The sequence below is a fragment of the Orycteropus afer genome, unplaced genomic scaffold (genome assembly GCF_000298275.1).
Source record: "Orycteropus afer afer isolate SDZICR_OR568_19922 unplaced genomic scaffold, OryAfe1.0 scaffold00036, whole genome shotgun sequence".
NCBI classification, from domain to species: Eukaryota; Metazoa; Chordata; class Mammalia; order Tubulidentata; family Orycteropodidae; genus Orycteropus; species Orycteropus afer.
This window is the reverse complement of record NW_006921623.1, coordinates 4,490,632-4,513,467: the sequence shown is the minus strand read 5'-3', so window position 1 is coordinate 4,513,467 and position 22,836 is coordinate 4,490,632. Positions and strand designations below refer to the sequence as shown.

Here is a 22,836-nt window from a genome sequence, read left to right as displayed (position 1 = left end):
CAATGGCAGTGAGCTATTTTTTTGATAAGGAGAGTGTGGACCATTTTTCACTCTTTAAAGTAAAAAAAAGTCATTAAAACTTATGTATACTGCTATCTTTTACCTTTACTTTCCCAAGAGTAATTATTGTTATTTGATGAATTTCTTTAATTTTCTGGAAGAGTTTGTGTAGGATTGGTATTATTTCTTCCTTAAATGTTTGATAGAATTTACCAGTGAAACCATTGGGGCCTGGAGTTTTCTTCGTGGGAAAGTTTTTAATGACAAATCCAATTTCTTTAATAGATACAAAATTATTGAGGATCATCTTGAATGACCTTTGGTAGTTTATGTCTTCTAAGAAATTTTATCTAAGTTGTTGAATTTGCTACCAGAAGATTAAGATTGTTGAAAATACTGCCTTGTCCTTTCAATATCTATGGTTATATAACCTCTCTTATTCTTAGCAGTAGTGATTTTTATTTTCTTTCTTATTTTTCTGATGACTATGGCTAGAGATTTGTAAGATCTATTAATTTTCTCAAGGTAGCAAGTTTTGCTATCATTGCCTTTTTATTCATTGACTTTCTACTCAAATCTTTATTATTTCCTCTCTTCTGTTTAATTTGTTTTTCATTTTCTAGTTTCTTAAGGGTTCACTGTTTTAATTACCATAGCTATATAATAACAGTTAATATTAGTAAGACAAATACTTCCTGTATATTCTTTAAATTTATCTTGGCAGTTCTTGGTCCCTTGTTCTGTACGAACTTTAGTTTCTCAAAGTCCATCAAAAGCTCTTGGGATTGCGTGTGTATTTTATAGATTAATCTGGGGAGAATTGGTGTCTTTGTAATATGGAGCCTTTTTATCCATGAACTTTTTCAGGCCTAAATCACATCCTTCAAAAATTTTTCACTATATTCTTTTTAAAATATAGCACATCCTTTATTAGATTTATTCTAGAGGACCATGTACTTTTTTGTTGCCATTGCAAATGGGGTATTTTGAAATTATTGTGGCATTTTTAATTGACTGTTACTGGTGAATAGGAGTATTATTTCTTTTTATTACTGGCTTTTATTATTAATTTTATATATCTAGCTGCCATGTTGAATAAACCATTATTTTTGTGGTATGTAAATCTCTTAGAGGAGCTCTGGTAGTGTAGTGCCTAAAGCATTTGACTGCTAACCAGAAGGCTACTGGTTCAAACCCACCAGCCACTCCTCGGAAGGAAGATTGGGTAATCAACCTCTGTAGTGATACCGCCTTGGAAACCCAAGGAGAGGTCTCTGTGAGTTGGATCCGCCTTGACGGCAGTGAATTTTTTTAAATCTCTTAGATTTTCTATGCAGAAAAGTCATGTAATCTGCAAATAAGGTTGATTCGGTCTTCTTATTTCTTCTTGTTTCAACTTTGGTAACCTATTTTTCTAGAAAATTGTCCAATTGGCCTTTCAAGTTTACCATCATCAAATCATAATTTTATTTTATAGGTTTAGCATCTCTACCATATCTGTAGTTATGCCCCCTTTGTTTATAATGTCTTTTCTTTGTTGATCAATCTTGCAGAAGCTTGCTTATTATATTAATTTTCTCAAAAAATGCCAGATTTTTTGGTTGAGCTATAATATTATTCTTCATTTTCTCTTTCATTAACTCTGCTGCTGTCATTTCTTTTTTCTACTTTTTTTGGGGGGTTTATTTTACTAAATATTTGATTTGAAAGTATAACTCATTTTTTTTTTATTTCTCTTATTTTCTAATATTGGCTATAATTTTTTTTTCTAAGTACCACATTATAGATGTATTCTACAAATTTTGCTATATTGTATCTTTAGTTTCAATCATATAAAAATATTTTATAATTTTTATTATGGCTTTTTTCTTGCTTCGTGAATTATTTAGAGTCATGTTTTTAAATTTTCAAATATATTTCCAAAATAATAGTTGAAAGGGGATGAGGTTTGCATATCTTTTCATTACTGATTTCCAATTTTATTTATTCATTATATCTCCTCTTTGTTACTTGCTGGATCTTCTTTTGCAACTAAGTATGTGATTCTGTTTATGTGAATTTTTTTATGTGGCTTGGTAAGACTGTGTAGTCTTTTTTTTTTTTTTTCTTTTTTCAGAGTTTAGGACTTTAAAAATTTGTCCCAAGTCGCTGAAGCAAGAATCATAATAAAACTTTGTTTTCCTTTACATCTCCCAATCCAAAAAACTGTATGTAGGGAAAAACTGGTTTTGTACATGGGATGAAACTTAATATAAATTCAAAACTTACAGATAAGGATTAGTTCTATAAAAAGTTTATACCTCTTTAAAAAGTTTATATATATGAATATCCAGTAAAAACCAACAGGGCATCTCCCTGTTGAGATGCTATCTGTACAGAATTCCAAGTAGATAGCAGGGCTGTCTGCTGTCTTGGGATGTCCTCAGAAGGCTCTGAGTGAAAACCCCAGAATCCTTTCTTTTAAAGGGAAGAGGAAAAGACAGAGGAACGGAAGAACTATTCAAATGTTGTCTTCTTTCCTTGTGGTTGTGGTCTCTTTCTTCTCCTTGGAAGCCTCCTTTCCCTCCAAAGCCTCTGTCACTGAATCTGCCTCAGCCTCTGCTACTGGCTTCTGCCACTGAATCCACTTGGTCTCCTCTGCTGTGGCCACTTTGTCTTCCAAATCCTCCCTGGCCTCCATCTTGACTCCTGAAGCCACCTTTGCTCTTATGCTTAGCTCAATCTAAGATAATTTTGTTTCTGTCAATTTCACCATCTTCCATGACCTCCTTGACAGCTAGAGGATCTTCCTCACCATTAAAGTCTACAAAACAAACCTTTTGGAGGAGCCACTTTCCCGGTTGGTGACTATCATGGCATGGACACAGCCATCATATGACTCCTTCAAAGTCACTTTAGTAGTATCCTCAGACAGACCTTTGACAAACAGAATTTTGGATGGCTGGCTTCTTGGGTTAGGTGATCCCCTGGATCCTTGCAACTCCAACCTGATTGCTGTGCCCTCAGTTTCTTTTTTACTATAAGAACTTAAAGCTTCTTTAGCTTCTTCAAATGAAGCAAATTCTATAAATGCATATACTGTAGCTTTGCTGTTTTGGTTCCAGGGCACCTTTATAACAGTTGCCTTTTCAAATAATTCCTGAAGAGTTTGTTTTGTTGCATTGTAGGAGAGGTTGCTTAAAACCAGAGTTTTTGATTCACTGCTCCAACTAATTGCCTTCCACCTCTATGGTCTTGATTTTGACTACTCCTTTGTCTCTGTTACCTGCCTTTCCTTGTTCAAGAGCTTTCACAGTGCATTTTTGTTCCTTAGGCCATTTATAAAAATATTAAACAGGGTCTATCCTAGCACATACCTTCAAGGTACTATAGTGTTTGTACTTGCCCACCTAAGTCAAATTGATTCCTGCTGTAGTCTAGCATGGGTCCCAGGAACCCCAATGATTATATGTTTCTATCTAGTGAAGTTCTTATGTATCCCAGTCACTGATGCCTTTATTTAAACTAATTCCTTATTCTTAGCCAAATTGTACCTTTCACTTTTGTGTTAATCCTTTTTCTCTCCTTCCCTCCTTTCTTAACTCTTCCTCTTATACCTTCATCCCTTCTTTTCTCTTCCTCCTTTTCTACCTCCTCTTTCTTCTTCTTCTTTTTTTTTCCTTTAGTACTTTGGATCTGAGTAGGCTTTAACTTCTGACCTCTGCTTATCCCCAGCCAGGACGTCACGGGTGATATTTACTATTTCAACTTTGCCAATGGGCAGTCCATGTGGGACCATCCATGTGATGAACACTATCGTAACCTGGTCATCCAAGAACGAGGAAAGCTGTCAACTGGAGCCATTAAGAAGAAAGATAAGAAAAAAAAAAAGGAAAAGAAAGATAAGAAGGACAAAGAGACCTCCAAAAGTCCCCTGGTGAGTGAATAAATGCCAGTTCCTAGAAGGGCCAAGCTTAGACCTGAGGTGATGTTAGGAACTCTAGGTATTCACTTAGAAGAGGGCCTGGTGATCTCCTTCCAGAACATCAGGCACTGAAACCCTTTGGAGCCAGTTCTGTTCTGACACATGTGGGGTTGCCAACTGGTTTTCTTCTTCTTCTATTTCTTTTTTTTTAGGTGTTTACAACTGGGTTGAGAGATTAAGATAAATAATATAGCAAAATCTTTATGGTACATCGTGTGAATTGTACCTGTCTTCTCGGAAATTTTCCCTTCAGTTTCTAGAAGTTGTTAGTATCTCTGAGCAATTCCTTTTTTTTTCTTTTGTCCTTGCAAAGCACATATTATATAATAAGATAAGAGAAAGGGCAGGAGCTCTGCTAAGAATGGTATTTTGCAATAGTCTAAGAAGTAATGCCATCTGCCCCTCTGAGAGTGGGGGACAAGGAGTAGTTGAGCTGAGGCCAGTGGACCTGGGTGATGAGAGTGTTGTTCTTCATCTTTCCAAGACATATTTTCCTAGTGTGGATTCATTATTTGTCTTCAAGTGCTGTGAATTTCTAGATGTCAGATGTAGCCATAGTTCAGTTGTCAGAACATCAGTGCCTTCAAGATCCAAAACGAAAGCTTTGGGCTTTAGCTACTCCCGTGGATTGTCTTTGCTTCGATTGTCTTGGTTGGTGTTGGAAAATTAAAACTTGATTGTAACATGAACACCTTGGTTCAAGTCATTTTTTTTTTTTAGTGCCTCACAGAAGATAGAATTTTATTTCTCTGTCACATAACAGTGTGTCAAGTCAAGCCAGTGGCACGTGGAGTGTTAACGGCCCCACTTCGCAGAGACCAGATTCCTGTTCTCCTATTGCTCCCCACCCTCTAGAGTATAGTCTGGATCTACATAGTCAGAACTAGTCCAGTGTCATCAAGTTGTTTTTTTATTCAGAGTTCAAAGTGTTTTTTCCCATTATTGCTTTATTTGTCCCTCCAGTGTGTCTGAATTTAGACGGCAGTGCTCTGGCCCTCATTTTATAGGTAGAGAAGCTAAGGCTGGGAGCCATGTTAAAATGAGGCCCAGGCTGTCCGGAACACTGGCAGCATAGGGAAACTCAGGCCTTCTTCTCTTCAGGTGTAGGCAGGAGGGTCACTGAGAGAGAGAATATAACAACACAGTTCAGCCAAGTGGGAATATCTTTTGTACCCTTACAGTGCTCCAATTATTATTACTTTTTTTATTTTAACATTTTTTTTTTTCACTGTGATTTGGGTGAAAATTTACAGAACAAATTCACTTTCCATACAGCAGTTCACGTACACTTTATCTCATGACATTGACCACAATTTACCACAGTGCAACAGCTCCCCTCCCACTTCCTCCTCATAGTTACCTCTTCCCTGTGTCTATCCCTCCATGCACTCCTGCCCCCTGATCTGTCTCCCTGTGCATAAGCATCCCTTCTTTCTCCCATGATTGTTCTCTCCAAGGAGTGTATCTACCTAAGGTAAATGTTCAACTCATATGCCTGTCTTTTGTTTGGCTGGAAACCACAGGTGTGGGTATAATTCCAGACCTGAAGTGTAGCTAGGGGCCATAGTCTCAGTGGTTCCACCAGGCTCTATTGGATCAGCAAACCTTCCCCCCCCTTTTTTTTTTCCTTCAATTGATTTTGAGTTTTGTTCGACATCATTCTCCCTCTCAAGCCAGGATTTCCTACATAGGGGTTCTCCTACATCCCCTTCCAAGTGGATGACAGTGGTAGCCGGGCATCATCTAGTTCTTCTGGTCTCATAGTTGTGTAGGCTGCAGATCGGATGGTGTACCAGTTGGTAGGACTAATTGTTTCCATGAATTTTTGGTTTCCTTCATTCTTCTTGGCTCTGGATGAGGAGACACCCATTGTTGCATCTAGATGGCAGCTTGCTAGCTTTTAAGATCCCAGTTGCTACTTGCCAAAGTAGGAGGTGGAACAATGTATTGTACAGTATGTTATGCCAATTGAGCTTGATGTCCCCTGTGACTATGGTCCCAAGCCCACAGGTTCAACTAGTTGGTCCCTCTGGGTAGCTGGCTGTGACCAAGCAGTGACCAGAACCTTGCCCCTTGTCAGCTCTACTATACACCTGGAAATTCTGATCATTCACATAAACTTATAGGACCATTGTCTGTCAACCCTATACATGTTCTTGGATATACTCCCCACTTCATAAACATACCTAATATGCCTGTCTACCCATCTATCCACCTGTATACCTGTGTTTGGCTTCACTGACAATGCAGTACCTTACAGTGGTCCAATTATTTTTCTCTTTTGTTTGTAGTTTTATTTCCGACCAGAGACTGGTACTTATTTCTCAGTGAAGATATTCTTCATCTTCCTTCCCAAGAAATCGGTTCTGGCTTTGAATGGTTGATGATGAATTTATCCTTTTTATCATTTCCCGGCTCTACAGATACTCACTCTGCTCTTCTCCCTTGCCCCCCACATATTACTCATGGTCCTGAGAAACAAGATAACAAGCCCATTCCTCTAAATAGAGAAAGGAGGGCAGGTGATTTCTAAAGAAGTTGGATTATCTCATAGTATAATGCATTTGAAAGGCAAGAGATGGACAATGGGCTTTTTACTAGCCCAAGATTGTTTTAAATAATAACCAGGTATTTGGACAAGTTGAGTAAAGATGAGCAGAGGGAAGGAAGTGGGGATTCTTGGGTGGAAGGGTAGGTGACAGACTGAGTTCTAGGTGTGTGACTGTGCTCCTGGAGCTCCTTGTTAAAGAGTTCCTTCTGCAGTTTCAGGAGGTGAGGTAATTGGACAACCCTGAGCTGCCAGTCTAGTTCTTAGGGCTGAGAGCAGGCATCTCTTTTGTCCAGGGGTCTGGCCCAAGTTGAGTGGGTGTCCTGAACTCAGGTAGCCTGGGCTCTCTTGTGGTGTTTGAGTTTTTTTCTAGCTCTGAGATTCTGTGACTGTATGGACTTTTCTCAAGCAGGACCAACTCTTGCCTTTGGTAGAAGACTCTAGACTGTGTTTTTAAGGTTCAGGACTCTGGTTATTTTCTCCTTTTCTCTCTCTTCTTTGGATATTTCTGGTAGTCCTTGATAAGATTGGTGGATTTTATAAAATGGACTGATCATAGAACCTGAGTATAGATGGTGCCTTAACAGTAATCTAGTTGGTGATTTTACTTTAGAGATAATCTCATTGGCAATTTCAGACTTTTGTTAGCAGTAAGGTCCTGTGTTCACATCACTTCCTCCATAGAAGTCCAACCCCCACCCCACCCTACCCCACCCCACCCCACCCCAGAAACACCAAACTCACTGCTATAGAGTTGATTCTGATTCATAGCTACCCCCATTGGGTTTCTGAGGCTGTAAATCTTTGTGGAAATAGATTGCCCCATCTTCCTTCTGCAGAGTGACAGGTTGGTTTGAACTGCTGACCTTCTGGTTAGCAGCCAAATGCCTTATTCACTCTGCCACCAGAACTCCATAGATGTCTAGCATATAAAAAAAGAAAGTGGAGTTACTGTGGCTGTTGAGAGTGTGGGTCTTGGCAACTTCCTCCCACACACATGCAATGATAGTGGCCCGTGTGGTACCTGTGGAATGACAGTCCCCTCAGAGTCTGTGGAGTGATATTTGCAAGCCATTGATCTAGTCCAGTCTCCTCTTTAATAAATAAGAAAACAGGCCCAGAATAAAACATATTTTCAGCCTAAGAGAATTTTCCTTCCCTTTTTGGTTACTTTAAAATGGAGGGTGGGTTTCTGTTAAGGGCTGAGGTAGCAAGTATAAATCAGAAATACTTTGCCTTAGTATTTTTCTGCATGTTTATATATCCATCTAGGAAACACAGCCTGAGCAGGGACTTCTGCCTTCCTTTCTCCGTGGCCCATCCCTTCTCCCAGTACCTGGGCTTGCTGGTTTGGACCTAGATCAAGAGATGCAGGCTAGAAGTGAGGGCTCCTTTAAGAAAGGGAAGAGCTCATGTGTGCTGGGCAACAGCCCCTGGCCTCTCGTGAGCACCCTGCCCAGCAAGCTGCAGCCACTGACCAAAGGCCAACCTTCACAAACCCACCAGCTCTTTGCTGACTTGGAGAAAATCTTAGGTAGGGCCCCAGCCCAATGCAGGACAGAATTAGGTGATCAGCAGGGTCTGGAAAAATCCCAGAAGCCAACAGAGAAAATCTACCTGGGGTTTTCAGACCCTGAAATAGAAGAGCTGGAAATGAGGACCAGACAGCAGAAACCCAGTGCTCTAGGCCCTGAGAACATCAGACCTCTCCAGAATGGGCAGGATGTGGTAGAAAGCAGGAGCCAGGCCTCTGTCCACTCACAGCTTTCTGATACCATCAAGGGCCTGCAGCTGAAAGGGGAGCCGCACAGCCACAACACAGCCACACTGAGCACTACAGGCCCCGCTGGGGACAAGGGCCAGAGGCCCATCTCTTTGCCATTGCCTGGGGAGGAGCCGTCCCTGTTCCCTTGTTCATCTGATCACATACTGCCTACCAGGAAGAACAAGCTGTTGTTAGATAGTAGCCCAGTTGAAGACCTAAGTTGGCAGGAAGTGCTTGGGGAAGGTGGCAGCCTAGGCAAGGGGAGGAAGAGGAGAGAGCCCCTAGGATTGTGGATGGGACAGGTCTCCAAGCTTGTCAACAAGGACACCCTAGGGACCAGCAAGAAAACAGAGCCTAGTGACCCTGAGGCTCCACAGGCCTCAGCTGAAGATATGTCTAAGGGGCTCTTTCTGATACCACCTGATACTCTGGCATCAGAAGCAGGTCAGAATGCCCCTTCAGGGAATATACCTCAGGTCTCTCCTGCCAGTGAGAAGAGACAATCTCCAGGTTCATCAGAGCCCCCTGATGAAGGTGGGAAGCCTAGTGGGGCTGGGCCTGACTTGGAGAGCAGAAGCAACAGCAGCCTGTCCTCACACCTTGGCTCTCAGATCCTGGGTGAGGTGAACAACTTCCCTTGGGACTTGCAGAGCTCACGGGCATCTGAGCTGGGAGTGGATCAGTTGGGTCCTGGACCTGGAGCTCAACATACTAGTCCCTTCCTAGCGCCCCACTTGTCCCACATCCAGAGCTCTGCAGATGAGCAGTCAGAAACTGAAGACTACTCTGAGGATCAGAGGTTCTACCAGCACATCCTACGGATGGTCAATATCTCTAGGTGCCTGGAGGGCCTAGAGTTGCCTGAGAGCATGCAAGAAATGCCATGCAAAGACATTGCCAGCATGGTCTGTTGCATGGCAGCTGAGTCTTCCAGAATATCTAGTCAGGGTGAGCATGAGGCCGTCAGAGACCTGGAGAGGGACTCACAGTTTTCAGCTTGGGGGCCAGAGCTGTGTCAGCATCCTCAGGAGATGGCTCTTGCCCCTGCTGGGCAAGAGGCCTCTGAGCAAGCCTGTTTCCAGTCAAGCAGCAGCCCCTTCAGGCAAAGGCTAATTGACCTGAGCTCCAGCAAAGGCCTGGCTGCAGAGTCAGGAGAGATACAGCTTCTTGACCAGGTATGCTTCATAGAGAGCATGGCCTAGAGGCCTCAGTAAACGTGGCAGGAGGGAGCTAACTGAGGTTATAAATTTACCAGGTCTGTATTCCTGTTATTCCCCTTGCTTTGGTAAATATAGATCCCTTAACTACCCAGTATGATTATATTGTGAGATTATGTATATTTCATGTTTCTTCTACCCCATTACCTGTAAGACAGGGGCCAAAGGTATCTGTGACTTTCCTTCCCTGCATTTAAGTGTAATTCCTGGGCAGTTCACTTATGCTTGAAAGGTGATGAGTTTTGAGGGTGAGCAAGATGGTGCTGATCCCAGTACTTCTGCTGGATTTAGGTGCTTTCCTGGAATTTGGGAAGCCTTTTCCATCAGCTCATGATGGAGAGAGGTCCTTTCAAGTAGATAACCTACACCAGGCTCCAAACTCACTCTCTGGCTTGCGTCACCCAGAAAAGGATAGTTAATGCTCTCACGAGGGCCAGAAGCAGAGACTCCTACTCTGCCATCTGGTAAGCTGCTTATGTCCTTGCCTCCCAGGGTCCCTAGGAAGTTGTGAATAACCTGTTTCTGCCTGTGCAGACCTGATTTGTGACTTTACTTCCTTCCCCACTGGGACTCGCCAAAGGGTTGGAGTTGCCCTGTCATTCTGACCCTTTCTCCTTTAAAGAGTCACATCATATTCTTCATTCAGAATATATCAAGTTGAATTAGAAACCATGGAGAAGGATCCATCTGAATTTCCTGGCTATTCCTCTGCTGCCCAGCTGTGGCTTTACCCAGTTGTTAGCTCTGGCTCCTAATTGCTGGCATGCACTGGTTCTCTGCTAGCTCTAATAACTACTGTAGCACTATAAATATCAGATAAGCTGTGGATTATCCTGAAAGTTTTAATTAGCCCAATGGCAGCAAGTTTATCCGCTCTGAAGGACAATGCTACGCACAGCCCCACCCTCAGAGTTAATGGTCATCTATAGAAGATGATCAGCTAGGAGCCAGGAATGTATAATTTCCCTGCTAACCACTGATTTGGTAAAGGCTTGGGAGAACAAAGCCCTCAGCATGCCTGTCTCCCTCCCTCAAGCCCCCAGCATGTTAGCAAATTAGCCATGTTAGGAGTCTGTAATTTTCCATAAATACAGTGTGGGAAGAATTTTGCTTGCTGATACACCAGGGCTAGTTGAAGGGGCCGAAGCTAGGAAGAACAGGCCTAGTTTTCTCACTGTTGACCTCAGACAAGCTTTCCTGGCTCTTTTTCTTCACAACCAGGAAGCAGTGGCTTAGAGGTAGACCTGGTTTCCAACCCATCTCTGTCCCTTGATGGCTTGCTTTTTAACCTTGCACATCTCTGTTTGCTCATATGGGGACTGTGGATAGAAGTTAAGCCTGCCTCAGGTGAGAGTGAGATGAAACATTGCTTGTAAAGTGTTTAGTCCAGAGCATGATGGTTTGGTAATGTTCTCTAATTCTATTATAATCAGCTCCTTTTCCCCTACCAAAGATACTCTACACCAGGCCAGCTGATTGGGAATCTACAAAGGTTCTAGGAGTGATTGTCATCTCACCTCTCAGATGAGCATCTGATGCCCTCCCCATGCAGAAACAGGCCTTGTTGGGAACCACCCAATGATCTGGCCCCTAGGCTGAGTCTGGGTGACCAGAGGGGCCAATTACACTTCCTCAGCCTGACCCCCTCTTCTTCTCTCACGTCTCTGCAGGATTAGAGATGAATAGAATTTTTGCGTCTTTATGTTTGAGGAATGAATTTTTAAGGGCACTTTCTAAATTGTACGCAGAATGCTATCCCTGCCTCTACTTCTGATAAGTCCAAATTATTATAATGTGGACCTCTGTAATAATAACAATTCTGTAACACTGGTGTAGGTCTGGACCACTCATAAAACCATCTTACATTCATTATCTCATATGAGTTTCTCAGTGAACCTTCTTGGGTGACAAGGTACCTATCAATCTCTGTCCTGCAGATGAGCAAACTGGGGAATCTGAGAGTCTGTGAGTAACCCAAGGTCTCACCAATTCAGACTCCCAGCCTGGTTTCTTTCCCCAGTCCTAGCTGACATGAAGCCTTCATTGGCCTTCCTGTGAACAGGGAAAGGAAGGCATTGGTAGTCTCATTACTGCCCTGGCAAGGCTTCTTTCAGCTGCCTTCTCCTCATTAATGTAGAGGGGAAAGAAAGTTCTTTTGATGCTTACGCATGTTTTAAATCAAACTAATACAAGTCCATAGTTTAAAAAGTCATATAGTACCAAAGGGTTTATAACATGATGTAGCTTTTCTCTGGTGTGCATACCCCTCTGCAGAGACTTTGCATGATGGCAGATGAGGGTTTTGTCTCTGCTTCCTCCTCCCCCACACTTCCTATATGTCTTCTGAGAGCAGAGCAGAGTCCTATGCAGCATCTGCCAGATGTAAAAGAACTGTTTACTGTGAGATAGCAGCAGAGTTATGAGAAGCAGGAAACCAGCCTGTGATTTCTCACACGGTTGACATAATGGTAATTCTGGATGTTGTGTTTCATTAGCAGCCTCTGAGCGGAGGTGGTTTAAATTTGAGCGGGCAAGATTTAGATGTTTTATTTTTATATCTGTCCCCAACACTCCCAGAGCCCATGGTTTCTTGGGTTTGTAACGAGATGTTTTCTGTTGCCCAGGCCCCGGGTTCCTCATTAGCCCCAGTCCATGTTCCTCTTGGGGGCCTGGCTCCATTACGAGGCCTTGCGGATGCCCCACCCTCTGCTCTTCGTGGATCTCAAAGTATGAACCTGGGAAACTCAGTGGAGTCCAGTCAGCTTGGAGAACTGGTAAAGACTTTGTCTTGTGTTCAGTGTATTCAATTACTGTGGGGCCTGCTGTGTCCCATGCTCAGAGCCATGGCCTATAGGTAAGAAACACCACAGGCTGAGTGTTCAAAGTTCATCGTCTTATTGGGAAGATTAGTCATACTGTATGATGGTGAACGTGGACCCTGGGCAGTTGAGAGTAGACCTGTGCCATAGAGACTTCCATGCTACTTTCCTAGTCCATGCAGCCAGGCCAGTAGGATTTGGAGAAGAGAAGAATCCATGTGAGTTTCATGGACATAGTGGGACTAGATCTAGAGACATTTAAGTAGAAAGAGAGTGAGGGGAGCAGTCTAAAAGTCTGTCTGAAAATCTTCCTATGAGTCCTTTGACTTGCCTCTCTATTTTGGAGCCTTCACAGGCTGCTTTTACAAAGGGTCTCTTGGAATCCATTCATGAGGATAAGAATGCTCTCAACCTCTTGGCTTTGGGGGAGGAGACCAATGAGGAGGAGGAGAGTGACAACCAGGTAATGATGAAATCCTCTGTGCCATTTTGAAAGTAAGTAAAAATGGTTTGCCAGGCATTATCTTCCCCCCCCCCCCAAGTCTTTATGCCTCCCAGGTCTAGCCCAGGAAGCATGACCAATAAAGGGCCTTTGGCCACCTGCTTGGCACAAAGCATTGTTCATGCTGGATTAAGGGCTGTTTGGTGAGGCTGTGTTTGTTTGTGAAGGTCCTTCCTGAGAGTCTCCTGAAGCACCCCTGGCACCACCTGCCAGCTTAGCAGTATCCTACTTCTCTTCTGCGTGCATGTCGCCCTGGGCCAACGAGTTTCCTTAGATTGACCACTTGTAATTATTTTTTTTTCCAGAGTCTCCGCAGCTCAAGTGAACTTCTTAAGAACCTGCATCTGGACATTGGGGCACTGGGGGGTGACTTTGAATATGAGGTAAGAACCTGAAGCCTCTGCAGGCAAATGCACCATCCTGATGTATCTCTTCTTCCTTTATTAAGCCTTTATACTTTGTGAGGTACATATTTCAAAAGAGAACCGTCTCATCCCAATCCTCCAGTCCTGTCCAGATGGGATTACTGGGATTTGCAGAAGGACAAGAGGGGAAGGGAATTTATTCATTTATAAAATGACCAACTAGGTGCTACTGGGTAATCAGACATACATAAGATATGGCTTGCTGCCCTCTAAGATCCTACAGTCTCATAGAAGAGAGAATGAAGGACTAGAACACAGGGAAGAATGTGATGAGGCCATAAGGAAGGTAGAACCAAGTGCTGTGGGAAGAGAGAACTTGAGGTGATCATGGAAGGCCTTATTGAGAAGCTGACATCTGAGGAGCTGGGAGGGATGATGGGTAGGATTAGAAAAGTAGTTAGAGAAGGGCAGGTGGTGCAGGGTGAGTTGTGGGGAAATAGGGCATCTCCTTCACCTGGAGTGTAGAATCCATGCAGGAGAGGAGAGAGAAGACTGTGGAGGTGGGTTGGGGCTGGATCATGAAGGACTTTGAGTACCAGGCTGAGCAGTTTGGTTTTGATTATACATTACACAGGCATTGGGAGCCATTCAAAGGTTTTGAACAGAGGTATAACATCATTCAGATTCTTAACATTTGTTAAATGCTGGCTCTGTGCCCAGGCACTGTACCAAGATATTTGGAAGATAGAAATATCATTAAACATGGGTCTGCCTGGACTGTCCTCAGGGAGTTTACAGTTGGAGAGAGAGAAAGTACACTAGGTACTTAGTGCTTAGTACATGCTCAGTAAATGTAGAATGAATGAATATTTGGGAAACTATAAAGCAGGACAGTAAGTGTAAACAGCTATAGCACTGCTGTACTGTGTGAGGGAGTTCTGAGGAGGAAGATGTCACTTGACTAGTGACCAGAGAAAAGTTGGTGGAAGAGATGGTGTTTGACTTGGGTCTTGAAGAGTAGGCAAGTTTAAGGCATGGGGGTTGTAAGGGGATGATTCAGGCAAGTGAGCAACTTGAACGAGGCCTGGGAAACACAGAACGTGGATGAGAATGGCTTCCAGAACATCTTCACAAGGATCCTGTAGCTTCTAATCTCTTTTTCCCTAGTCTGTCCTCCACTGCCACCGGGACACGCTCTTTATAAAAAACCCCCAAACTCATCATGTCACAATACCTAGAAACTTCCAGTGTGTTTTTGTACTTAGAAAGGAACATTCTATATGTACTTTGCCTAGAGCCCAATTTGTTAATTTTTAAACAGTTAACATTTCTCCAAATAAAAAAGTGTAAAGTATTTACACAAACAGTGAATCATAAACTCAACAAATTAGATTTCCCAGAGCATTTCAATAATAAGTTAAGGTTAATCAAACTTTTTATAAGTCTGATATATCCAATACTTTAAGCATCTTAAAATCAAACAGATGGCTCATACTTTATTAGAATGTTCACAAAACTGATTTAAATTAGCTTCTTTATCCCTTATTATGTTCTTATTATCCCTTATTATGTTCTTACTGTCTCTGACTCTTATTTCCTGGTCTTCATCTCCCCTTGAGAGCGAGGGTTAATGTCTCAGGCCAGCGGAGGTTGCAGATACTGGGTGATGGGCCCTGGTTTGGGTCTTGAGATTAAAGATGTAGGTGATCTAGATGTAGCCGCTGGCTGGCCCCTTTTTATAATTAGACTTTCTCTCTTACCCCAGAAATAACCCAGATTTTGGCTCTAATCAATCAGATATTTTGATTGTTTTGTAGTTTTAATGTTAGTTGCCATTGAGTTGGCTCTGACTTAAGGCAATCCTGTGTATAACTGAGTGAAACACTGCCTGATCCTGTACCGTCTTCACGATCACTCATGTATTTAAGTCCATTACTGCAGCTGTTATCATGCCTTCCAACCTGGGAGGCCCATCTTACAACACTCCGTTGCATAGTATTCTGTTGTGAGCCATATGATTTTCTTTGGCTAATTTTCGTAAGTAGATTGCCAGGTGTTCTGGTTACCTAGTGCTACTCCAACAAGAATATACCACAAATGGGATGCTTAAACAAACAGGAGTTTATTCTCTTCAGTTCAGGAGGCTGGAAGTCCAAGTTCTAAGTGCCAGGCTCTAGGGGCTATGTGAAAACCCCTCGACCTTGGGTTTCAGCTCTGCCTTTTGCTCCCGGCCCACTGAAGCTAGAGGCATCTCTTCACTCAGGCAGCTACTTGCTTGGATGTGGACAAATAAAATGGCATAGTCTCGATGTTATCAAATCATGTGGCAGGCCATTAACTCAAGTCCATCAACTCAGCTGTGTGAAAGTCCCAACGTCGGCAAAGCATGGCAGGCTGCTGTACAATGACACAGCTACATGCAGGGTTCAAGTGTGCCATAAACTAGAGACCATTCCCAAAGCTGTTTCTTATATACGAGAAGCAGACCACATCTCTAAATCAGCTACTCAGCTGCTTGTGGTAGGTCCCACCATGGAGTTGATTGCCAGTCTCATCATTCAGAATAACAACCACCAGCTGCCCAGCCACTCAACCAGGCCCAAGTTGACACACAAACATAACCATCACAATTCCACCCCTTGTCAACTTGGCGCCTGTCCATATCTTCAATGGGTGGTATCTGTACAGGTCTCCTCTACTGGGTGACTCCAGTCCTCTAGTTCCTGAGTGGTGACCTCACCCCCTTGACTTGGTGGGCCCCATTCCTTTCCCCTTGGGCATGGCAGCCCCACCCCCTCACTCTTGGGCAGCGGCTATGGCTCCATCCCAATGGCTCACATGAACGAGCAGCCCCACACTCCAGAACCAAGTTGGTGAAGGCCGGGCTCTTTGAAAGCTAGGGGGCTGTAATCGTTCCACCTCCAAAGGCCGTGGTCCTACCCTTTCAGGCTGAGGCAGCTCTGCTTCCGTTTCTGTGGTCTCTATGCTTCTGCTGATAAATGCCAATAGCAGCCCACTTCGCTGGAAAACTTCCTGCCCCAAAAGCACTTGGCTTTCTTGTTCCGTGGGCCGGCGAACATGCTACTCCATCTCATGCTGGTCTCTCTTACCAATTAATGCCTGAAGACAACCCACTCCACCAGGAAGCCACCTATCCAGTGGCACCTGGCTTTTTCCTCTGTGGGCTGGTAAGCCTGTTGCTGTTTAATGCTGGTCTCTGGGCTCTGCTACTGCCCTCTCTCATGCTGGTTTCTTGGCTCTGCTCCTGCCGTCTCTTATGCCAGTGTCTTGGCTCTGCTCCTGCTGTCTCTCATGCCATAGGCTGGGGTCTCTCTGCCAGGGTCTTGGGTCAAGGACTCACTCCACTCCTGTTTCCACATTTTAGGCATCTGTCAGAGCAGTACCTCACTCTCTTGGTACCATATTCTGTTCTGGTTACCTAGTGCCGCTCTGACAGGAGTATACCCAAAGTATAGCCAAAATATACCATGAATGGGATGGCTTAAACAAATAGGAGTTTATTCTCTTACAATTTGGGAGGCTAGAAGTCCAAGTTCAAAGTACCAGGCTGTAGGGGCTTTGTGAAAGCCCCTTGACCTTGGGCTTCAGCTGCAGAGCTTGCTGTTGCTCCTGGCCCACTAAGGCTAGAGGCATCTCTTCACTCAGGCAACTACTAGCTACTGAGGCTAACAGGCCCAAGGTCGACAGATAAAATGGCACAGTACTGATGTTACCAAACCACATGGCAGGCCATTAACTCAAGTCCATTGTAAGTCCCAAGGTCGGCAGACCATGGCAGGCTGCTGCACAACAACACAGCTACGTGCAGTGTTCAAGTGTGCCATAAAGTAGAGACCATTCCCAAAGCAGCTTCTTATATATAGGAAGCAGACCACGTCCCAAAGGCAGCTACTCAGCTGCTTGTGGTAGGTCCCACCATGGAGGTGATAGCCAGTCTCATCATGGGGAATAACTACACCAGCTGCCCAGCCACTCAACCAGGCCCAGCCAAGTTGACACACAAACATAACCACCACACCAGGCTTTTTTTCCTAGTCTGTGTCTTAGTCTGGAAGCTCTGCTGAAACATGTCCAGCATGGTGACTCTGCTGGTATTTGAAATACCACCGGCATAGCTTCCAGCATCCCAGCAGCATGCAAGCCACCACAGTATGACAGACCAACAGATGGGTGGTGGTGTAATGTTAATACTTTCTGCCAACTGTGATACTTTTTTTCTGAATGTCTCGTCTTTATCATCAACCTGAGATATGTCTGCTTTGAAACTGTTCCGAGTGGGGCCTGGTCTGGTTGAGTTCAATGCCTTCAGTCTATTTGGTTCCCTGAAATTACAACTTCTTTTTCTTTTCTCATCTGCCTTATAATGCTGATGAGATCAAAGGAACAGCTCAGGTTTGAGCCTAGAAAGATGACCGTGAATAGGAATAGGGGTTCAGGAAGACCTTTTTTTTGGGAAGGAGGACAGTCCCCATGAGACTGAGCAAATTGAGAGTGGAGATTCTGCCGTATTGATATTTGTACATCCAGCCCCTAGCCTAATGCTTGGAACATAGGAAACGCTTAGGGTAAGTTTTGCTGCATAGTTGAGAGAATAAATAAGTGAATGAATGCATGAGTCATACTGGGAAAGAGAAGATATCCAGGCAGGTTGCAATGTACTGTTTTATTCCCTTGGCTTTCCTGGGTTTTGGGTAGAGTGGATACTTGGGTTTCTGCTATCAGCTGGCAGAGTGAAGATCCTAATGAGTATTGATCATGATTACACTTTACTTTGGGCTAGTTAATTTTTACTTAATAATGGATTATGAATGTCCACAAAGAGATATCATGGATTTCCAGAAGCTTTCGTTCTGATGAGTTTGTGCTTCTTTGTGGGAGTGGGAGCTTTTTAACATATCTTTACAACCTCTTTAATATAAATAGGCAACCCAGTGTGATGGGGGAAATGTCTAGAGTGGGAGGTGTTACATACACCTCCCACCCCTGTCTCTAGCATCCCAGCAGATTTAGTTCTTTTTGACACATGGAGTGTTGGGTCCATGTTCTAACCTTGGGTAGCAACTGGAGCTTTTCCTGTTGGTGAAAGTTAGTGGGGATTAACGGAAATTTCAGGATAGAGGAAACTGCCTTCACGTGGGCCCTGCTCTTTGAAAATGACTTTTATTCCAGTTGTTGGTCCTTAGATCCTCTGAGCTGCTCACTTCTCCCTGCTCCTGGGCATCCTGGCAGTCATAGATGGTCTCCTTCCATGGTTAGTTCTACGCTGTCCCACTGTCAGCAGTCACTTTGCTCATGAGTCCATGAGAGGGCAGTAGGATGGTAAGAATACTTCTCTCGCTCCATCTCCTCCCTCCCTCTCCTGCCTTCCAGCTTACACCCATTTCTAGTCAATTACAGAATCCAAAAATGAAGGTTCATGGAACAGACACTGAGAATGGGTGGGGAGGCTGAAAGGCAGGCGAACAGGCAGCATGTGGCGCTGGTGAAAAGCCCATCATCAGATCAAAGGAAAGGGAGGGCGCCTGGGCTTAGAAATAACAGGCAATGATGTCAGTGTGATTGGAAAGCGCTAACAACACCAGGGAGCAGTATAAGGAATGGAGACTAACTGAGTGGGAATGAGATGTGGAAAATCAGCTGGATTGATTGCTGGCTTGATGGGGATCTCCCCAGGACAGGATTAGTGCCTGCACCTCGTTGCTTAGCTCACCCACCCTCCTACTGTACCATGTGGATGATCGGAGCCCCTGCCTTTGTGCTGTGAGGAGGAGGGGGCACTGGACCCCTCCTGGCTTTGGGGGGTATGTTAAATATTCATTACATGGTTCTTTTAGGCACTCTCCTGCATCTTCTCCTCATGCAGATGGCAAGGTCTTTTTTAAAAAAGCAACAGAAATTTGCCTTGAGATACTCAAGGACCTGGGGCTGTGACAGGAAGTGACAGAAGGAGACAGAAGGACTCAGAGCTGAGAGCAAAGTTGTGCTGAGGGTGCAGTCTCTCGCCCTTGCTTGTACACCCTGCTGAGCGTTGGGGCAGGAGACTGTGTCACAGGTGCCTGGAGGTGCATTCCAATGGGAGCTTTGGGCTCGGTGACTAGGGGGACAGGGACAGGAGGTGGGTGGAGAATAAAGGGAGAGGGGAGTATGGAGTCAGATGGGTTTTCAAGTCACTCAGGTTTCATTTATTCATTTGTGGGTAATCTGCAACAAGAGTTTAGTCTCCTTCTGCCTTCCCCATCCCCAAGATGTGCCTCTGGCTGTCCTGTCTCTGTGGTCAGTTGACATATGTGCGGCAAGCCCATTTAGTATTAGCCATGTTTCACTATTTTAATGTTTAGGAAAGGACTCTAGGATCACAGCCCAACCTTATAAAAATCTTCTTAAGAAATTAAACTTGCAAATTAGATAGATGGGGCCTAAAATTTTTATAGTCTGTCCATGTTCTCTTATGTAGAAGAATGGGACTCTCTCTACCTATATCTGGTATCCTCAGATTCCTGATAGATTTACTTGTTTTCTTTCATCTTGAATATTAATACAGGTAGTTTCTCACTTAGGACAGGGTTCTCTTCTAGTGGCCCTATTGTAAGTTCTGATGTAAGTCAAATACTCATTTTTTAGGTTTCATTATTACTACCTTTTATTATCAGTATCTTTATAAATCATAATATCTAGAATCTGTGAGTGAACATCTGAGAATGATAACATCAGCAAATTACATGCTACAATATTATATGTAGTAAGTACTATTAACGGTAAGATGTACCGGAAAAAAGAACCAAAAACCCAGACAGTTGTTAAGTGCGGTTCATAGTAACTTAAGTATTTTGTAAGTTGGAGACTATCTGTAGTTAACATTTATTTACAGTTTAATAAGCATGACACATTTAATAACATTTAATAATGTGACACATTTATTGATTTTTTTAAAAATTCGGTCAGTAGATGAGCATAAACTGCTCCACCCAAGGACTCATTAAATGAGTTTTAGAAAATTAACTCATTTAATGAATATTAACTCAGTTATTCTTCCAACAACCCTATGAGGTAAGTACTCTTTCTTGTATTTTAGATAAAGAAACTGAGGCACAGAGAGGTTAAGTAATTTCCCAAAAGTCACACAGCTGTAACTTTAGAGCTAATATTTTAATGAAGGAAGTCTGGCTCCTAGTCTAAGCTTTGAACTGCTCTGCTTTCCTATCCTTCTTAGCCATCCTTGGAAAGGTTGGGTTAGTTTGTCAATAGGCTGCCAGACCTTTAGGTGGATGGTCATATATTTGGGCTCAATAGGTACTTCGACAGACAGCATCGGTAAGGGCCATGTTGAAGGCTTCTCCTTGGACCCTTGGACTCTCTAGAGCTTATGCTCCTTGTCTGAGTCTTCAGAATAGGAAATCTTAAAAATTCCTGATCAGAAGCCGTTCACACTGGCAGCCCAAGTGTTAGCACAAATGTTTTCTGGGAGGAAGCCTTCTCAGCCACAGCCTAGGAGAGATCACAGACCCTATCTTCAAACAAGAGTTTTCTTTCTTTATTTTGGTGGACTAAGAAATTTAAGTAGAAGCGGCCTTATTTTCCATAATCTCTAAAGTCAGACTTTGAGGGACGAGTTGTGGCAGCTCTTGAGGTGTGCTACTCAGATCTTTTTCCAGGAGCCCCTACTGAAGGGAACTCAGTAGATCAACAGCCTCCAGCTGCTGCACCTTTGGTTCTACCTTAGTGTCATGCCAACGCCATGCTCTTTCCTGATGAGGGGCCATTTCTGCCCAATGTGGTACTCCTCTAAATGTGGGACTCTTTGCCTACCTGGCTAAGATTTTCTCAAAACTGTGCTATGGCCTGAGGTTCTTCCTACTCAAACCACCTTCCTTCCATCTCTCCTCTCACAGGATCAGACCTGCATCATGTTCCAAAAACTTCCCCCACCTTCTCTAGTCCCCAGTCTCCTTCATCCTTCATGGCATTTCTCCTAATAAATCTCTCGTGCATCAGACCCCTTCTTGGCATCTGCTTCTCAGAGGGCCTGAACCAATAGACAGGGCTTGAGTAGAATACTGTTTCCAAAGTTGCTTATGATCAGCTTGTGCAGGGGAGGTTTAGGAAGAGGGTTATTGCATAAGGACACCCTTCTGATATTTTTTACCCCTACTGCCTTTAAAAAATGAAATACAGAAACTGTCGACTTTGGTACCTTTCTCTCACATGGTTATCCAGTATCATCTTGAATAAATATTGGCTTCTGTGTCTGCAGCTATATGATTGGCTAATGGGGCTGGAAGGAAGTTGTACCACTGGAGACAGATTTATTACTTAAGGGCCTGAGAGGTGGTGATGGGGGTGGAAAGTCCAGCCCATGGGTTTACAAGCCCATCTGTGGGCTGGAGCCAGGTTAAGTGTATCAGAATCACCATCAAACTTCTGATTTAATAGATTTGGGGTGAGCCAGGAATCTGTATTTTAAAAAGCTGTTTGGGTGTTTGATAACGACTGCTTGCAGAACTAGAGTTAAGGAATGGCCATCTTTGTCTTGTAGAGTCCGTGTTGTTAGGTGCTGTTGAGTCAGCTCTGGCTCATAGCGACCCTGTGTACACCAAAATGAAACACCGCCAGGTCCTGCACCAGCCTCACATACTTGAGCCCATCGTTGCAGCCACTATGTCAGTCCATCTTGTTGAGGGCCTTCTCCTTTTTCATTGACCGTTCACTTTACCAAGCATGATACCCGTCTCCAGGGAATGGTCCCTTCTTACAGCATGATCAAAGTAGGTAAGATGAAGTCTGGCTATTCTCACCTCCAAGGAGGATTCCAGTGGCACTTCTTCCAGGACAGATTTGTTAGTTCTTTAGAAATCCAAGGAGCTCTGGTGGCATAGTGCCTAAGGCATTTGACTGCTAACCAGAAGACTGGCGGTTTAAACCCACCAGCCATTCCTTGGAAGGAAGACTGGGCAATCTACTTCCGTAGAGATATTGCCTTGGAAACCCAAGGAAGGGTTGCTATGAGTCAGGACTGACTTGATGGCAGTGTGTTTGGTTTTTTTTTTTTAAGTGATCGGTGGTACTTTTAGCATTCTTTGCCATCACCACAACTCAAAAGCATCGACTCTTCTTCAGTCTTCCTTATTCATTATCCAGCTGATATTAATAATATTCTTTGATAATGTCCACATTCTGTGGGATCACCTTTCTTTGGAATGGGTACAAATATGGATCTCTTCCAGTGAGTTGGCAAGGTCGCTGTGTTCCAAATTTCTTGACGTAGATGAGTAAGTGCTTCCAGCGGAGCAGCCATTTGTTGAAACATCTCAATGAAAGTTCCGTCAATTCTGGAGCCTTGTTTTTTGCCAATTTCTTCAGTGCAACTTTGACTTCTTCCTTCAGTACCATTGGTTCTTCTTTTTTTTTTTTTTTAATTGTGATTTGGGTGAAGATTTACAGAGCAAATTCACTTTCTATACAGCAGCTCACATATATTTGTCTTGTGTCATTGACCACAGTTTACCACAATGCAACAGCTCCCCTCCCACTTCCTCCCCATGGGTACCTCTTCCCAGTGTCCATCTCTCCATACACTCCTGCCCCCTGAGCTGTCTCCCTGTGCATAAGCAGCCCTTCTTTCTCCCATGATTGTTCTC

General features: G+C 43.6%; 1 protein-coding gene across 1 annotated transcript in view; it reads left to right on the top strand.

Moving 5' to 3' along the window:
- Positions 1-22,836, top strand: part of CEP164 (centrosomal protein 164) — a 75,714-nt gene that overhangs the window by 9,343 nt on the left and 43,535 nt on the right. Inside the window, exons 4-7 of the mRNA XM_042780365.1 lie at positions 3,715-3,916; positions 12,119-12,268; positions 12,660-12,776; positions 13,121-13,198. Coding sequence (XP_042636299.1) covers positions 3,715-3,916; positions 12,119-12,268; positions 12,660-12,776; positions 13,121-13,198 — 547 coding nt within the window. The remainder of the gene's footprint in view (positions 1-3,714; positions 3,917-12,118; positions 12,269-12,659; positions 12,777-13,120; positions 13,199-22,836) is intronic.